At 41.1% G+C, this 20,375-nt stretch overlaps 1 protein-coding gene across 1 annotated transcript in view; it reads right to left on the bottom strand.

The window, feature by feature from the left end:
* The window catches only part of bcl11ba (BAF chromatin remodeling complex subunit BCL11B a), a 36,816-nt gene extending 16,985 nt beyond the window's left edge, over positions 1-19,831 (bottom strand). Inside the window, exons 1-2 of the mRNA XM_044047764.1 lie at positions 18,585-19,831; positions 11,002-11,463 (exon numbers count right to left, since the gene is read on the bottom strand). Of these exons, the coding sequence (XP_043903699.1) occupies positions 11,002-11,463; positions 18,585-18,639 (517 nt within the window). The 5' untranslated portion in view covers positions 18,640-19,831. The remainder of the gene's footprint in view (positions 1-11,001; positions 11,464-18,584) is intronic.
* Between the last annotated feature and the right edge of the window lie 544 nt (positions 19,832-20,375).

Here is a 20,375-nt window from a genome sequence, read left to right as displayed (position 1 = left end):
GGAGTCTTGTCTTTGAGTCTCAGTGGGGGGGATATCTGCCGCAGAAAATCCTCCGTCTTGGTCTCGGGCCGAGCAAAACTCCAGGATTCATTCAGAGAATTTTGCGACAGCAGCGTTTTTCAAAACAGAGTTGGAAAGCAGGATATATTTTCAGGCAATAAAAAGGCAAGAAGAAGAGCAAAGAGAGAAAAAGAGAGAGTTGGCAATGCCCTACGCGCACATTTTTTATGGCCAATCCCAGGCCAGACTGTCGACTTTATTTGCCTGCTCTGGTATGAAGATACCGCAGTTCGACTAAGCATGGAGCTACACACACAGTTTGATGTTTTTATGTGGAAAATGATAACTTTCATTCATACAGGACACATCGTGTGTCCAACTTCACCTTATGCATGAATACAGATGTGGTTTTTTGGAAGATTCACTTTTTTTGTCTGTATCATTTGTTGCTGTTGTGTTTCTGCTTCATATTCCCCTGGACACTGGATACAGTATATACTGTTTCATCTATTGAAGTGGTACTTCTTTTCTGAAGACCTTCCAGGGATTTGAACAAATAAAATATCTCAGTAATTAAAGCTGCAGTGCAGCATACTGTACAACGATTTACATGAAAACATTGGTGATGGGATATTTTCTACATGCAGCCTATTATCATAAACTACATCACAGTAGTTGGTGGTTAAAGCTTGGGCTGATTGATGAAAAGATTTCAAACTAGGGCTACAATGATTATTCAATTAATTGATTATTATGAAAAAAATCGTCAACTATTTTGAGGTTTCATCGGTTTGAGTGTTTTTTTTCAATAATTAATACTCCATTTTTCAATAATAAAAGTTCTCAGACTTTTCAGCTTCTTAAATCAAAATATTTTTATTTGCTCCATATAACAAAGAAATCATTCAAACTGAATTATTTTTGGTTTGAGGACAAAACAAGACATTTGAGAACATTTGATCGGACCACTGAAAAACATTTTTCACTAGTGAAGGGAACATTCAAATGTCCTTATCTTGCACCAGTATTTTGGAGTGTGTGTTATAATATCATCTGTGTGACCTGATTATATGTAGTTGCGACTGTCACACATCTGCATAACACCTCATTTTTAACACACACGTACACACACACACACCCACATAGTGAAGCTTACACACCGCAGTGTACAATGGAATTCAAGGAGTGCAGACTTTCCTGGAGGGCTCTGAATATCTGAAATATCATCAGCGGTGAGTCCGCATGAATGCAGAGGGAAGTATAGTGTTTACATCCAGCCATTGTGACCTCTTCAAAGCTGCCCAGTCAGCCTCACTTAGCCTTTCTCCTCTTTCCATTCACTTTCACACACACGACCTGCCTAACTACAGCCTCCTGTTCAGGCACACAATGGCAACAAACAAACTGCGCCTAGTGCTTTATCGCCTGATCCGATCGCTCCAGAGTCACAAAAGCCAGCTAAGACAAACGCTCCCATCCACACAGGGATTACACACCAGGAAACCTATATTTTATTCACAGATCACGTTTCCCAACGTATAAATCATTCCAGCTCTGATGACACCTGATGGAAATGATGTGGATGTTCTCATGTTCTACTCGACTGACTTCATTTGAACATTGTGACTGAGCTGCTTTTTCTCACATTTGCATGTAAAACTAAAATTTCTTATTTCAAATAACTAAAAATAATTTCAATAGGGCACCATGAGACTTAAAGATGCATTAAAACATTGCTGGTCTGTAGGATTAAGGTGCAAAATTAGCACAGTGATTTTTTATGGCCTTGGCACAAAAGCTTTCACATCAACAATGGAAAAGTAATTTATTTTTCTTTTATTTATGTAAAATGAGCACCAGATCATCATTGCTTAATTTTGACTCTATTTTTATTTTTGTTTCTACATTTTTCTTTGAAAATCATGGCTGCCAGCTGAGACAACTGTTGCCTTGCTTGATAAGTTTGTGTCACCTTCTCTCTGGAGTTTGGTGTGGGATATCAAACTTCAGTTTCCAGGTGGAAGAGGCTGTCAAACTGTGACATTAAGCAGTCAACATAGTCTTAAGACACTGGAGCGATGGTAAAACTCTATTATGTTCTTTTTAAAACTTGTGTTTCATGATTTCCAGTAACCAAAATACCTTCGGTAATTACTTATCTTAAAATGATGAGTGTTCACAGAGGGAAACATGGTTCATTTCTACAGAATTAACTCAGGGAAGTGGCACTTCAAGAAGAAATAGACAGTATCCGCTGCACCGATTCTGTGCGCCTCAGCAATCGCATGACACAATGTTTTCCACTTTTACAGTGTGTAGTTACACATGGACAGAGAGGGTGAAATAACTGACAGGTGATCAGTGAGACGAGCAGAGCAGAGCGGCGCAGGAACCTCTCCAGAAAGAAAAACAAATAGAGCAGAAGAACCTCAGCTTCACCACTCTTAAACCTTTCTCTTCAGCTGCCTGTGATTCATGTCAATCCTGTTGGAAATGCCTCTGCGTTGGCTGGTGCCCCGGACTCTCCATGCTGCTAATAGTTTCTGGCTTTAATTCTGTTGCTACATAGCAGTGAAACAGAGACCACCAACAAAAAAAAACGCAATGTTGTCTCTCCTTTTTTTTTTAAACCACAGACTCTCCGTTTCACTCCATCTTTTTTACTCATCTACTGTGAGAAAAGCATTCATGACACATACGTTGTCATTCAAAGCCCAACACTGAAACCAAAGGTCGAAGAAATGTATGAATAAATGGCTGCAGTGGGGAGGCAGCATGAAGAAACTCTCTCTAACCGGGTTTAGCAGGTCTGTTAAACCTGATCAGTCCTGCGGGGAATTCAAATGAGCTTGTCCTTGAGGGGAAAAAAGCTTTAAGTAAATGGAAAGCTTCTAAAATCAGCATTCACACACTTGGAGGCAATTTTCATAAAAGAAAAGATTTCGCAAAGCTACTAAAAGCTAAAAATGGCAAAGTAGATGTACCTCTACTACAATATATAAAGACATAAATCAGACTATGTGGTTGATGAGTTCTATGAGTTCTCACCAGTGTGCTGCCTGAATAAACGTCAAAGAAATGCACTCACTACAACACACACATTCACACAAACTGTGGTATCTGAGAGAAGGGAAAAGAGTACAGGGTAATAATATTGTGATTAGAGCCAAAATTAGAAGCAAATATTCATCTCTAAAATGCTGTGAATCACGGTTGCAGTTTGAGAATCGCACAGCACAGTCTGTGCTCTTTGAAATGAAGAACTGAGAGTAAACAATAGCTTCACAGATGGCTGCCAGCCAGCCCCAGTGTGTGTGTGTGTGTGTGTGTGTGTGTGTGTGTGTGAGTGTGAGTGTGAGAGAGTGAGCGTGAGAGAGAGAGAGAGAGAGGAGGGGCTTCTAATAAGAAGCATCTCCTGTGAAAAAGAGAGACTGTCTGAAAAACCCAAAACTCCCACCTTCATCCACTTGTCTCTCTCTCACACACATAGTCTGGTTTCCATAACTCCAGAGGACATTGACTTACAGTAATTTCCCTAACCTTGTCCTAACCATACGACATGTCTTTAGCTTAAAATGGGAGGGACTGATGTGTCATAAGGTAGACAAGTCCCTAAATTGTGACTGCGTAAGACCTGAAACTCTCTCTCATACACACACACGTTTGTGCAGCTATTCTTAACTCTGTGTTGACTTCTATTCATTAACACAACCTTAAAGATGCCTTTATCCCAAACTTTTACAACCAGTTAATGTCTAACCGTAACCTTAACCACAATTCTAATCTTAGTTCTAAACTGAACAGAAATGAGGTTCTGCCTCTTTAGGACCAGGTTTTGTTCTCCAAATCTGTACACACAAGAACACAAATACAAGAACACACGCACACTCTTCCACAATCTCTGCATCCCTGATGCCAGGACATCAATTTTCACAAGTTGCTGAAAATTACCATGCATGAATGCAAAAAAGGCTGATCAGGAGTAATTAACATGGCTTCATATGCAAATTTTATTAATGCAGAACTACAAAGTCATTATGCAAATGAGAGTTTTTAACCAAGCCTCTTGACAAATACTCCCAGCATCAGCCATCCAGCAGCCAGGATGGATGACACGTCTGCTCGCTCAGTGCAGACTGGAGCGATGCCGCTGCCTGTGTGTGTTTGAGTCTAGTTAGTGCTGGTTAGCGCTGGTCGCTAGCTCTATGTTTGAGCGAGAGAGAGAGAGAGTGTGTGTGTGTGTGTTTACTAGGGTGCGTGTGTGTGTGTAAACTATGTGATAAGAGAGATGGCTAATGGCTACACAGCAGAGTAATGAACCTGAGATTCAGGGGATGCAGGGAAGGGGGTGAGGGGAGGGTGAGATGATATGAATATGCATGATGTTCCCTGGCTTTGATGATTAAAAAAATTTAATATTTAAATGAGTGCATGCACAGTGATTAACGTGGCGGAGAGAGGCGACGAGGTGAAAATCGCGAAAAGAGATTTTGAAAATGCTAAGAAGCACATGAGATGCTGCTTTGCCCTTTTATGCTCTATTGATGGTAAATACTCTGTGTGTGTGTGTGTGTGTGTGTGTGTTCTTGTATTTGTTACCTTTTAAGGATATTTTCTGTCATAAACACTGACCTTGTCAGGAACAGTAGTCCTCATGGAGACCGAAAGTCTGTGCAAATGAGTCTGTACAAATGAATGGATGGTCAATGCAGAGTCCTGAGAGGAATAGCTGCGCTAATACACGCGTGTGTGTGTATGTGTGTGTGTGTGTGTGTGTGTGTGTGTGTGTGTGTGTGTGTATGTGTGTGTGTGTGTTTGGTCCAGCCGTCATGTCTCACTTGTTGTTGCTCTTGGTGTCTGGTTTGTATCCAGGATGTTGGATTTACACACAGGAAAGGTGCATGACACACACACACACACACACACATTAGCCCAGCTATTCCTCTTTCAATCATTTAGTCAGCCTAAACAAAGCCTTATCCATAACCTTAACCATACACCCCATCAAACCCCCACAATTCAAATCTTATCCCTAAATGTATCCCTAGAGTCTCAAAAATGTGGTTCTGCTGCATTAGGACCAGGTTTTAGTTTCCATGAGAACTGCTGGTCTTGACTACTTTGACTAAAGAGTCAACAAATACAACTGGACTACCTGGTGTTCTTCTCCCTCAATGTCACCTCATCTATAGGTTGGAAGGTTGTTCGACCCGTTCAGCTTCACTCTTTATTTATATACTCTTTACTTAAAAGGGAGTAAAGTGTGAATATACTATACATTAGGGATGCGTGGTGCTGTTTTCCCATAGTTCAGTATAGAAGAAATGTGCAAACTTTTTTTCTTTCAAACTGAAAGAAAAAAAATCGGAGAACTTTTAAATACAGTGAGTGAAAAATGTTGCTACCAACACTTTAACTGTACCTCCTCTTGTGTGCGTGTGTGTGTCTACATTCTCTCAGACCTTTTAAATGCTTCAGGGCTGTACTATCTAAACTTAACCACACTCACACACACACACATGCACACACACGCTCACACAACCAAACCTAGCCAAAAGTACACACAGAGGGCAAACGATGTAGAGAGAGGGGAGAGTGAGAGAGCAGCGATACAAACCAGAGTAATTACCACTTCAAAAAAGGCCGACGCTCCATCCAAGAGGCCTCGCAGCTTTATTAAAACAACACACACACAGAAAAAAAAGAGCAGCGGGCGCCTTAATGGCTTTAAAGTACAGGCTGTTATATCAAACACACACACACACACACATACTGACACTGTGCTGAAGCTGTGTGCATTCAGTCTCTAAAAAAGCATACGGTAAATATTTTAAGGACACACACAACTGTGCTCAGTGTGTGTGTGTGTCATTTTCAAGTAAACAATTTAACTGTGTGTGTTTTTGTGATGCCACACTTTGCATATTGTGAATAGTTCATTATTACTATTGTGTGTGTGTGTTCTTGTATTTGTCACCTCTTCAGGACATTTTCAAGGTTAGGATTAAGGCTTTGTTTAGGCTGTCCAAATGAATGGATAGTCAATGCAGAGTCCTAAGAAGAAGAGCTGCACAAACCTGTGTGTGCGCGCAGTTTAAACAAATATTTTTATTGTGTGTGTGTTTTCTTATGCCAAAATTCATAATTTGCACAATACACATAGAGTTAATTGTTCATAGTGTGTGTGTGTGTGTGTGTGTGTGTGTGCGTGTGTGTGAGTCGTGTCATAGGTGTGCACTAACACAGCACAGCAGTGTTTGTGCACAGTGTTTGTGGCTGTGCTGTCATGGAGCATCACCCTGTGGTGGTCAACATTAATGTCCAGCAGGCTCATAGCAATTAACATCATTTCAGCAAACAAAGCAATGAATAAGCTGATGTATATACATTTTAATTTCATAGTTTGGTAACAAAGCACCCTCATGTATTTATCAGTACATAAAGTGAAAATGTTATATTTTTTGATCACTTTTTCAGTGCATGCAAATTATATGAAGCAGCTCCCTGATCTCAACTGTTTCATTCATTTCTTGGAGTACTTCAACTTCAAAAGTGAAACGTCATTTTCTCTATGAAGCTCCCCCTTGTGTCTACCTCTTTTTCCTCACTGTTGTAAAAACTCACCACTGACGCTCCCCACTCCCTTCCTCTCTCCTGGTCATGTGCATTTGTTTTCAAGAGAGCCCGCGAACACAAGCCGTTTTGCATGCTTCTTTGTTTTTCAGTTCTCACGATTCGGAAAAAGCCCGTCCGATGTTTACTAATGAGCCCCTCGTCGAAAATAACGCTCTCACTACCTTGATCTTACAGCCAGTACCTGCGTATGTGTGTTTGTTCAGGTATTACTAATATTGTGGGGACCTAAACCTGTTTACAAGTCACATTATGGGGACTTGTCTTCCTTGTGGGGACAAAAAGCAAGTCCCCATAACGTAAATTACTACATTTTAAGGTGAAGTCAATGCAATGTCCCCTCAAGTGATGAATGTCGAACGTGTGTGTGTGTGTGTGTGTGTGTGTCCTGTGTCTGCTCAAACCAACCATGCAAACAATTAAAAAAAAAACACGTAAAACACACCATCAGTGTGGAAGAGAAGAACTTGTTTACACCTAGTGTTACAAATGAAAATTTGTAAAGTACAATTAAAACATACATATTACATAAGTAAAGATTCAGGTTTTTTCACGATGCCATTTTGACTTGAAATGTACTGATCAGACACATGTGTCATACATGTGTGTTTGAGTCCATCAGCTCTCTGCTGCTTTGTTTTATTTTTACACTTCTTATATTTAGTAAGAAAAACATTTTCCTGAAAAGTGAAAGCAGGATAAGTTTGAGCACCCTTAACTGTCCCTTACAAATTCTACTTAAACTGTAAATTGTAGCTGAGAAATGAACTAATTTCATAAACTAAAATGCTGTTGCTTACATATTTACTTTCTGTGTATAGTGTAGCATGCAATATATATATATATATATATATGTATATATGTATATATATATATATATATATATATATATATAAATATATATATATATATATATATATATATATATATATATATATATATATATATATATATATATATATATATATATATATCTATACATACATGTATAGATATATATGTACATATATATATACCGGGCTCATCCCAAACCAGGATGGTTATGGTATTGGAATATGAAACAAATACAAAAAACAAACCAATAGTAAAGTAAATAGTAAGTCTCCAGGAAATGAATGTAAGTCAGTGTTCCTCTGATGTCATGGAAACTCGTCTGTGTGTGTGTGTGTGTGTGTGTGTGTGTGTGTGTTACATTTAACACAAGGAAACAAATGGAAGTGATGAAAAAGTTTGAAAATAAGAGAGATGTTTATTCGACCTGCTGGGAGCCGATTATGAAGCATTGTCATCAGCCGTGTTCTGCGCTGACATTCAAACTCCTTAATCACTTTTACCGCAGCCCCTCCCCCCTCCCCCATGTTCTCTCGCTACCTTTCCTCTTACTAATGCCTCTCTCCTCCCCCCTTTACTAGGCAATGAAAGGTGTAAAAAAACTACGGGAGAACAATCTCAGCCTGAGTTACAAAGGGGGAGAAAATTCCACCTGCCATATCAATCCCCCCAGTGATTATGAGCAGTGCTGAGCGTGTTCCCACCAAATTAAACTCTGGATCCATTAATAAACCCCTCTGTCCTCGCTGAGTGTTAATAAGGTGCTAGTTGGACATATTTCATGTGGAAACTGTGAAATACCGAGGGTAATTTTTGAAACATAAAAACATTATTGCGGCAATATAGTTTACAGTTGCCGCTGCAGTGCACGTCCAATTGAGCCGCTAATATGCTTTTGTTTTTAATGTGAAAATTATTGCGCGTTCTGTTATGAAGAAATATCGGGCAATTGCAAATTCGGGAGGCTTTTCCAACACTGCACATGTGGATTTTATTCCACGGGAGGATTACGTTGAAATATACTGCAAGCATTTAAATACAGGAGGAAAAATATGCCTGTGTACATAAATACGAATAATACCAACCTAAAACTGTGGCCAACGCCAGTAAGAGAGTTGGAGTTCCTTTTGTGTTTGTCAAACTCAAGGCCCACGGGCCACATTCGGCCAAGACGATATTATATCTTTCCTGCTCCTCCACACACACATTAATACCACTGTAAAAGAAGTGAGTATTTATGTTCTTTTGAGTATAGAACTTTGAAGAAGTAGTTGATATTTAACCCTAGGCTATTTAATTTATTTTATTTTATGAAAAAGTATCCATTTGATATGACATCTTTAATTTCATCTCTGATTTTACTTACTTATACTTTACAGTATAAGGTTGATTTGCTCAAGAGTTATGTGGCGATGCTCTCAGAGGTTCTATATGAACACAGTGATGAAGCTCAGGCGCTCTCACAGTGTTTTACAGGCAGAGCAGCAGAGTGAAGAACATTTCCACTTCATGACTCTGAGCCAATAACCTTCTCCTCTGAGTTTAGTCTGTGTTTGTGTCCAAATGTCAGGCAGGTTTGACTCAAATAGCGAGGAAACCAGGTGAGAAGAAACTGGTTTCCTGAGTTACATGACTCAACAAGCATTGTATGTATGGTAACATGTTTGCTCATGTATTTAAATATACGTATCATTCTCTTAAGAGACTGCTGGTGTCTTTTATTACAGTACGCATGATACAATGCACATCTATGTATTGTCTTTATAAAACACAAAATATTGGTTTGGAATTTTAATTTAATTTAATTTAATTTAATTTAATTTAATTTAATTTAATTTAATTTAATTTAATTTAATTTAATTTAATTTAATTTAATTTAATTTAGGACCCACTTTTTAAAGACAAGACCCAAATCACAATATAAATCCCAAATAATTTTGTCTCTATATTCATCTTTGGTCATTAACAGATGCTGCTGCTGCTGCTGCTGCTGCTGCTGCTTTGTTTTTCCTCACACCCTGACCTGTAGGACAGGGACAGTGTGAGAGCTGTGGCTCAGTGAATATTCCACTCTTCCCCCTCTGACTTCCTCTGAATGTGACGACTGGTTTGAGAGATAACTGCTGCCGCTGCTCGTCCTCCTGCAGCTGCTCTCCTGCTAAAATGCTAAAAACTGAACAGCGGAGAAAAATAGCGTCTTATTAATCCCCCCTTCTCTCTGTTTTCCTTGCCCTCCTCCTTCTTCTCCTCTCACAGTGTTTTTTTTCCTCCTTTGCTTATTTGAATTTTAATGAGCTTTTCACCTTTTAAGCAGACAGCTTAGGCTGGATTTCTCCATGAAAGTCAGGGTGAGTCTTTCTGTCATGTTTTGCACAATTTGTTTCAACTAGCCGAGTCCTTGAGGGGGTTTAAGGCTTTGAGTGGGTAATGTGCCAGTCTCTCCCTTCTCTCTGCTGTCCTTCCCTTCCAGTGGAATGAACATCTCCTTCTGTCTCTCTCTGTAACTGGAGAGGAGAGGCTGGTTCACCCTCCTTCTGTCTAGTTTTACATGCATTTTAAAATCAATATGATTATCAATGCAACAGCCTTTAAAACCGGGACAGGTCATCACAGACGCCTTATCACCATATGACGATATCCAAAATCTAAGACCAGATCTTGTCTCGTGTCACAATGTATCGACATATTTCCAACTCAAATGTCCAACCAGCAATGCGACCACTGACCAATCATATTAGGTATGAGCCAATCACATCCCATTCATGCTTTTATGTTTAAAAAAAATAAAAAATAGAATAGAATGCACAACAGAGCAACAATGGAATCCCCCAATTACTTTAGCAACATTAGCATCTCTTGCTAAAAAGTCAGGCTTGATGGACAGGACACTGTCTCCAGCAACAGCCATCAAGCATTAAAATGACGCGTAACATTATCTGTATGCCGCTCACTTAATCTACTGTCAACTATGAGACCTGACTGAGGGAGTGTTTGTGTGTACGCAGCAGCAGTGCAGGGGCGGGCGGGTTTTTCAAACCTAGAATTTACTTCTGAAACTTTTTCACGGGTGCTTCTTTGTGTCGTCAGTCGTACTCCAACCTGTTTGCTCAATGTTGCTATTCCCTCCGTGTCACCGGGTGACATGTGAGAAACAGAGAGAATCTGTGTAACCCTGAAACCAGGTTTTTATGCCCCAAAAGTCCTCACAAAGGTACACATACAGGAATACAAACAGACACAGAGATAGATACTGATACCAGAGGTATTTTAAGGGAGTTTGAGCTCCTAGCGAAAGGGACCCTACATTGAACCAGAACAAACCCTCATGCCAGCCCGCACTGAGTGTGTTGACAGACAGTTGTCAGTGTACTGATGAATTAGCTGTTGTTAGCTTTTCATTTAGATTCTCAACTGTTCTCAGGTGCCTTCTTTAGCTTGAGGCCCCAGGCAGATGCCAGCTTTGCCTACCCTGTTGCAAAAACTCGTCTGATAGTTGTCTCGGAGTATGACAGAGTTTATTGCGTTCATCATGCCTACCTGCCAGTGCGTTTTCCTGCTTGGGGCAAATTCCTTTGGGCGTCCTCTGCTCCCTCTCACCTCTTTCCCCTCTTCTTCCTCCCACCTCCTCCTCCTCTGGTGTCACCTGGATGCCGATCTCCACCGGCTCCACCACCTTTCTCATCTCCACCCGCTGCCCGCCGAGGTGATGAAGGCCCTGCAGAGTGGGACTCCCTCCTTCCCGATCACTCATCTTGTCATAGCAGCCATTGGCCAACAGCGGCATTTGGCACTGCTTCTTCTTGTGCTCAATGAAGAGGAGGATGTCGCCCAGCGGGAAGGTCACCTGGCACTGCCCACAGGTCAGCAGATCGTGGTCGGCGTGAAAGCCAGGCGGCAGTGCGTGGGCCAGGACAGGCTCCAGCGGGTGGGGAGGTAGACCACCAGGCTGCGGGAGCAAGGAGTCAGAGAGCAGGCTGCCATCTGGGTGCTCGATCTCAGCTGTACAGTGAGAAAAACAGAAGAAACATGTCAGACTGATAAATGCCATTTAGCAACACACTGATAGAGCTGGGTTTCCCCACCTTCTGACCAAGAAGTCGTTTTTTCTTTATAAATGATCAGCCACAAACACTATATAAAATAAATAATGCTGCGTTCCAATGCCGTATATTCTTAAAGCCTGCATGCAGCTCTCATCGAAGAACAGTAACGTGTCTTTCAGATGGAGCAGCGCACACCTCAGTTATGTCTGATTTTAAATTCACTGTTGCTTATCACACACACACACACACACACACACACACATATACTGTACACTGTATGAATCCTGTATTCCAAATATGCTTCTTAAAATGAGGCCAACTTCTCTCATGACCAGCATGTTAAAACAGGCAGAAGAAAAGTAATTAATAGAAAAAGAAATGAATGATTGTTTACTCAAACAAATAAACATACACACACATTTTATTGATAAAGATAAAGAGGTTGGTGGAGTTTAATGATGTATAAAATCAACAGTAACTACAGGTCATTATAAAAATGTTTCCAAACGTTAGAAAAATGACAATGTCACTTACGGAAAAACAATTACTGAAGAAACATAAAAGTAATAGTAAATAACATTTACTATGATATAAATACACACACACACATATATATGTATATACATATACAGTATATATGTATGCATGTATATATGTACACAACTCCAGTATTGTCAAACAAACTAAAGCCACAGGAAGTGTATACGTGTGCGTGTGTGTGTGTGTGTGTGCTAGAGAGCAGGTGTACAGTGTGTGGCGCTCGGTCGCCCCACATTTCCGCACATCATCGCCTCCCTCCCTTTGCATGTGTGTGTTGCAAGTTTGTACTGCATGCACCATGTGTTATGTCATGTTTGTATGTGCATGAGGACACACTGCACGTGTGTGTGTGTGTGTCCGGCCTGCAGGCTGCTGCCATCTGTCCATCACTATCGAAATGAACAGTGGTGTGTGTGTTGTGTGTACCTGTATTTGTTATCTCTTTAGGGCTTTTCTGTCATGAACACTGAGCTTGTCATGACCAGTCGTGGAGACCAAAACCTGGTCCAAATGAGGCAGAACCTCATTTCTGAGGAAGTGGTTAAGTTTTGAGTGTGCGTGTGTGTGTCTGTGTCTGTGTCTGTTTGTGTGTGTGTGCGCTGACCTGGAACAAACACAGTGACCCTGCAAACCAGACTCGATGGTTTGAAAATTGACAATTATAGAAACATGATTTCTAAAGTGACACAGCTGACAGTGTGTATATGTTAATGTGTGTACCAGGGCTGTGTCATATCATCTCTTTCACGACAATTTACATTTTTACATGGTAAAAAGTGCCACGTTACAAAATAAACGATCCAACAGTGTTGTCTCCGCTGTGACACAAGCATGGCTATAAAAACAAGATCAGAAGCTGCTGCTGCTGCTGCTGCTGCTGCTGCCTCGTTTGGTGAGTTTGTGTTACTTCGGTAGAAATGAACGAAGGATTTCAGACACCGAATCGAAACAATAACACATGTGTAATCACTGATGTAGACAGCCGTTAATGTGTGCCCCCAGAGGTGAAATCACCCATTTTCTTCATGGACTTCAAAAAATGGAAAACGTCATAAACAACGTCAGAATCCAGAAAAGATCGCTTTTTTTGTCGCGTTTCTGTGAACTCACCCCGTTTTTTCTCCTCACATCAGAACACTATTGCACCGCAATGCTGCTTCTGCCACCTTGTGGTAATTGATGTACTATTTAGGTCGTGATCAGATCCCTGGGAAAGTATGGCAATGCACATTCTTTTTTTTCTTTTTTTAATTTTTCCTGCCTGCAATCCTTGATAAAACGCGGTTCCGTGTTTAAAAAATAATCATGGCAAATTTCCCTGGAATAGCATGATATCATTTGAAGCTACCACTGATACATATGGTTCCCATGGCTGTTAACAGCAGCCAAATCCACTTTCATGTTACATACAAAGAGTGTACATTTGTCTGATTTATTCATTTATTCTTTTGGCCTATATTTAACGCATGCCGCCAAAGTGGAGTGAACAGTGTGCTTCCTACCAACAGATGTATAAGGGGAAAAAAAGCATTGCTTTGGCCTAATTTACCTGATAAGGCTTGGGTGAGTCAGACGAGAGCGCTAATAGGATTTCAGATAACCGGAGCTGAAGACAAAAGGAAAAAAGGAAATGGAATCTCTATAAATGAATGTCTCAAAAATAACACATGCATTATCGACAGTCAGGCTAAAGCAGCAGGTGTTTGTGAGGCTAAAATATAGAGTTTGGCTAAAGTTGAGGCCAAAACAGCTCTACTGTGAATTCCCGTCCTCAGGGTGAAGTTTGCTCGAAGCGAGACGGTGTGCGGCGTCCTTTGATTAGCGCATTCACTGTAAATGTCCTGGTAACGCATCCCGACTCTCCTTTCTGCCCACACCATCGTCACATTATATTCACACTCGCAAATCCTGAGATAATGTATTAGCAATGACATTAAAAAAAACAGTAAAAAATAAAAAAAACTTTCACATTTTCCCCAATTTATAATTCCCACAAATAAAAGTCTGAAAACTGTTCTCAGTAAAGTTTGGTCTGTTAATAATAATATAATAATGTATTTTCTGTATCACATACAGAATGCACACACACACACACACACACACCTGTGGTCATACAGTTGAATTCAAATGTTGGATTTCATCAAAATTCACCTTCAAATGTTCAGCAGATCTAATAATTGTGCTTGTTTTGCTCGTACTGCAGTGATGTTTCTTGCACACACACAGGACATAGAGCAGAAAGATAAAAACAGAGGAAGCGTTTCATATTAAAGGTTTATCAGTTATCAGTAACAGCCTACATTTGCAGATTTTTACTCATTTTCAAGTAAAAACCCATTGAGATTGAAGCGACATCAGGAGGTGACACCACCCCTCGGTCCATGTCAGGATTATTACCAGGATACACAAGTGTAATGGCAAAAAAAAAAATCTGAAACTTTTACTCCAGCGTGACTGAGATATAAACGAGTTCACATGCACGATGATACGGGGAGTTCAGACAAAGCACAGAGCACACATGATGAGCCGCCTGCCCTCGGGAGGTGTTCCCCAGAAACTGCAGCACACTCCAAGGCAAATTCAACAGCAACACAATTCAGCATGCTTTTAGACAAAATAAAAAGACATGACATCATGACAAACGAAGACAAAAGAAGGGACAATATGAAGAAACAAGGCATTTAGAGAGAGAAACTGAAAATAATGAACAGAATTTAGATGAAGAAATAAATAGCAACCATGTTTTTTGGGGTTTTAAAGGAAAGGCAGGGGATAACGCAGGCCTGCAATGCCCTGTTGCAAATTAAAAGTGAATGCTGCTCCACATGTTTAGTTCTGACTGACAGAAAGTAAACCTGTGTCTCAGACAACCTGAGGGACCTGAACGCTTCATAAACAATTAAAAGTCCACAGATTCACACATTCAAATCATTATGGTTGGTCAAATTTATTCAATTCTAAAAACACACATTTAACACATTCAATTAAGTTTAACTTAATTTATTTGTGTGTTACCAATTGTTTTGTCCAATTAGTTGTTGTTGTTTTTTAGTGTACTGTTACTGTTTTTTTTCTGGAATAGCTTATAGATTCATTTCTAAACAAACTAATTACTTTATTCCATTGGCAAAATACGAGTGATAAATAACAGTTTCATAAAAAAAGATGAAGATAATTTCCTGCTGCTGCATTAGTGTAGTTAATGCACATGTCAGTCAGCTGTCACCACTTACAGTGTAAATTAAAAATCTAACAGAGACAGAGTGAGAGGGAGAGAGTTAAGCACAGAGTGTTTCGGTGACAGTTAAGAGGTGAATGTGGTCTTTCAGCATTGATATCGTCTGATTAACACACACACACACACACACACACACACACACACACACTCTGTGCTACAACTCTCACCGACCAGCAGAGAGAGTGCAGCACTAGCAGCCTGAGAGCTCCCCCTAGCAGGACGACACAGAGAGAAAGAGACATAGAAAAAGACAGCAGAGAGTGACAAAGATGGAGGTTTCGTTTGGGTTGGGGGGGGTTGAAGAGCAACTGATAACAGAGCCTGTGTGTGTGTGTGTGTGAAAAAGTGTGTACATCATGGGCTGATCAACACAGGGGACACGCTGTCTGTGAAATGAACACACAGCTCTTCCTGTATATTTACGCACACATACACACACAACCTCTCAGCTTTCATGTGCACTTCTCGTTTACATATTGCGATGAATAGAAAAAAACACTGCAAAAACTGACATAAACAACAAAAAATAAAAATAGGACAGTAAGGTGTCCAACAGACAGTGTGAAACACGGACTATACCTTTAGTTACAAGCCATTAACTATAAGGTGTGAGCTAACCTGTGCGTTTGACGCACAGGAAGAGCCTGATTAAAAAAAACAAGTCCAATCCGTTTGTGACACTTAATAAAACACACGTTTTTCTTTCTTAGGTTTTTGTTTGTTTTTTTAATCATTTCGAGGTTCAGCTCTTGGACACACACACAACACTTAAGTGCTCTCCCTCCCTCTCTCTCTCTCTCTCTAACAAAGACTTAGGCCCAGCAGGGTGCATGGCTATTTGACAAGCCAAAGGGAAACATGCATCTCAAGTGGGCGACACAGCCTCTCTCTCTTTGTTTGTGTGTGTGTGTGTGTGTGTGTGTGTGTGTGTGTGTGTGTGTGGCTACCCGTCCTGCGTCTCCTCACACTAAATCAGCTCTCTGAGCAAAGCTGGGGTTATTTGCAGTGAATGAGAAGCAGAAGGCAAGTCTGCACCTTTAGGTGTAAACTGTCACAGCACGGTGACACCCAAACACACACACACACACACACACACACACACACTGATGAATCTTTACCATGTGTCTCTGGGGGAGAGAAAGTGCAGATGAAGTTGTTCTGGGGCAAATTGTTTGGTTTTGACAGGAAGTGAGTGTGAACGAGCACAGGGACAGATTTACAGTCTTCATGAAGTGCACTAAAGAGCTGATCCCAGGCCCATATTCATCACTTTTAAAATAATCTTTTCCAGTCAATATAAATAAAAGACAAAAATGTAATGTCCTGAAAGTGTGAAAATGTTTTTTCTCCTAATGAGGAGGAGAAACTTTGAGAAATCTGGAATCCCAATTCCACAATTTCAGTTTTGTCAGGGTTATTGATAATGATGACAGCATGAGAAGAATCACAATAAGTGTGTGTGTGTCTGTGTGTGTGTTTGTGTGTGTGTGCCTGAGTGCATGTGTGTGTGTGTGGATATTCACACAAGCTTACATACCTGTACATACATACATGTGTTTGTGAGTGTGTGTGTGTGTGTGTGTGTGTGTGTGTGAATTATGGAATGTGCAGCATTTATCAGTCACACACACACACACACACACAGTGAGAGTGAAGGAGTGAATACACTGAACAAATTAAAAGTAAATTTATTAGCCTTCACTTACACACATGCTCCGTGTGTTTGTTTGCGCACGAGCGTACATGTTTACGTACGTGTTGTGTTCTTCTCTGCTCTTGTGTAAATTCTCAGTGAAATTAAATCATCTATAATCTGACCTTTGAAGGCCAGAATGGCGAAATATGTGTGATTACGATTCAGAAATGTTTTCTGTTGTCTTTGGAGTGATAAGAATAATCTGTGTCAATAAGCATGGGCATTTCTATAAGTCCACACCACAGCTGCATTTGTACGTGTGTGTACAAGTCGCCACATTCACGTTGTAGTGAAGCAATCGGCTCTCTTCTTTTAAGGACATTCATTTGACAACTATTCCACATGCAGCATGGGCCAAAACCGCTCTATACACACTGAACACACACACACACACACACTGATACACCATCAGTGATCTGATCTGGCACAGATACACCCCAAATACACTCCAGCCGCAGAAAGTATTCAGCACATGTACAGATGTTACACTTTATGTTAAAGACAATAACCCTGCTGGATTCATGTGCCCCTCACTCATGTTTTTAAAAGGTTTCACTGCTTCTGTCACGTCAGCTGCTGAGGCCACAACATTTCAATCTGCTCAGGAGTTTCATTTTTTAGAGACAGTTTGCGTCACAACAGGTGTTTTTTTTTTCATATTAACAGAAATAAAATACAGTTAATTTTCTTTGGCCCGAAAATGATGAATGGAATGTGAATTTATTCTATTTATGTAATTGATTTAATAAATAAATACAACAATTTAATTTTGGCATGTCACTCATTCTTGGATATATACATATTTGAATTTTTTTTCCAGATATCAGGCTGTTAAATAATCTAAAGGCAGTATTCATTTTACAACCGAAGGATGTATATGAACTTTGGGTCCACGCGGCAGACAAGACAACAGCGCGAGAGCAAACCGAGAGAGAGATAAAGAGCTGCTGGAGAAGAGAGGAATAAAGCGTGAGGCGTATAAAAAAAATATCTAATGATGCGTTTAAATAAACTCCACCATTTTCTAATGCAAGTAAAATATGGTCTTTCTGTCTAATAAGTCAATGAAACAATTAAACTAATTAATTAGCACATGACGCGTAAATATGACATGTATCACAGCTCCATATATGCGCGTAAAAGTGCGTAAAAAAACACAAACTTAATTAAATCGCAGTAGAGACACGTTTGACTGTCAATAGAAACGGATCCAGTGTGTCATTGTTCTCTTTGGTGACGCAGAAAAACAAACAAACAAACAAACACTGCAAGGATAAAGAAGTCATGGTCAGTGAACTACACCTGGACCGATGTGCGGCTTCTCAACGAGCTGCTTGTAAAAGTCCAATAAGACTTTCACAAACAATGACAGCGAGTTATTTACACATTGTAGTGAGCACTTAAGTACATTTATATATCTGTCTAATATTGTTTATTTTAAAAGACGGAGAAAAATATTTAACATGGCCTCCAGGAGACACTTTTGGAAAAGTTTGAAAATGCAATTTTACGAACTAGAGGGGAAAAAATATCCTCAAAAGAAAAAAAGAGTAAAATGAAAGAGGAACAAAAAGGTGCGATGATGTTGTACGGCTTGACTTACGTGTTATTTCTCTCTGGGACAGGTGCTGCGGGTTCCCCTGCTTGCGTCGGGACATCGCCCTGGCATTTACACTGGCATCGCCTGGAGAGCAGCGCTGGAAGGGTCGGTTCTCCTCCTCCACTTTCTCCTGCTCCTTCTCTTGCTGCTGCTGCCGCTGCTGCTGCTCTATGCCGACCGCAATCTGGCCCCAAAACCGAGCGCTCGTTGGCCACCAGGCACCGACTCTGCCTCTGCACTGGCCCAAAACGTGGCCCTCGCAGTGACCCCTTTCCAGTGGATGTCCCTCCAGCAGCAGCGGGTAACGGCTGTGCTCTTCCCGGGTGAGCGGCCGTGCGCTCGCTGGGAGCTCGGTGCCAAAGTGGTGGTGCGCCTCCTCCCTTGTTGGGTCGCGGCGGCGGTGACTGCGGCTGCGGTGAGACAGTAGTCCGGCTCTGCCGCGGCTGCTTTCAGTCCATATGTCAGAGGAGAGTAGCGGAGAGAGGAGTGCAGCGGAGCGAAGAGAAGCGGCGAGGCGCGGGAGGTCGGCGCTCAGCTCCCGGTGCTGGGTCACTACCTGTGTCCACTCTCCGGCCACCTTGGACACTGCGTGGCCCCTTTCGGACACACCTGAAAGTTACCTGGAAAAGTGTGATAAAAAAATAAATCAATAAAAAACTGTTCCGCGCGGCACCTCGGGGAGTCGCCAAGCGGTTGTGGGCACTTCTTCTGCTGCACAGCCAGTGCCAGTTGGGCGGGTGGGTTCTACTTAAACTCTTCAAGTCAAAGCCCGGCGCTGGTGTGAGGACACACTGCCACACTGTTTGGTCTTTGTGCTGGAGCTGCAGAGTCCCCGCATGCGTCCCCGGGCTGTGTGCGGTTGTGTGCGGCTGTGTGCGGCTCTCTGGCTTCTACAATGGGAGAAAACTCAAGTTCAAGTGCGGACGTGACGTTCAGTCTGCGGTGAGAAGGGAGAGTGGAGACTGAAGAGCACTGGGGGCGACTAGTGGTGGCTTTCACACACACTGACACACACACACACTCTCACGCCCTCGCACACACCGAACACTCGGGCGCGTGGCGCGCACAGCAGTAGGCTGTAGTGGTCAGACTCTCTCCCTCCTCCTCCTTCTCCTCGCTGTCCCGGCACAGTCTCACAACAGCGGGTTTTGGGGGTTTTTTTGGCGTGAAAATGACCCACGACTCTGCGTGGACATGATCCACGCGATGCTGGACACTCAGACCAGAGCCTTTGTGCACTTTTTTTTTTTTGAACACTGTACCGTTCCGTCTACTCTCCCTCCCGTTTCGGTTTCAATAGAATTGCGCAAATTTCTCAAATAAAAAAATATTGTTTAAATTTAATATTTGACCCTTTTAAAGCACTTCAGCACGCACGTGCACACACCTCACCCACAACAGAGGCCAATCACGCGCCTCCTCAATGAGTTAAACGCATTTATGGCACGTTGTCACATGGAATCATTCGTATTAATTGAATAATACATATGTATTAAATATGTATTAATATAATTTGAACATATATGTTTCATCCATACAGCCTGACGTTTGATTTATTTATTTAATCCCACTCCCTGTCAGATTAACCTGTCATCTTGCTCCGAAGATTCTGGATCACGTATTTCAATCATTCAATTCATTTTCTAATATTATAATAACCTATACTCTTGTTTTGTGCTTTATTATAACACACACTATTCATACTTAATTGTTTTTTTATTATCATATTAATTATTAATTCAGAGGAAAATGAAGAGTCAGTTTGAAGATGTTGGGGTTTGAACATGTCTGTGA

This window comes from Solea senegalensis, linkage group LG16 (assembly GCF_019176455.1).
Source record: "Solea senegalensis isolate Sse05_10M linkage group LG16, IFAPA_SoseM_1, whole genome shotgun sequence".
NCBI classification, from domain to species: Eukaryota; Metazoa; Chordata; class Actinopteri; order Pleuronectiformes; family Soleidae; genus Solea; species Solea senegalensis.
This window is presented reverse-complemented; position numbering and strand designations above follow the sequence as displayed.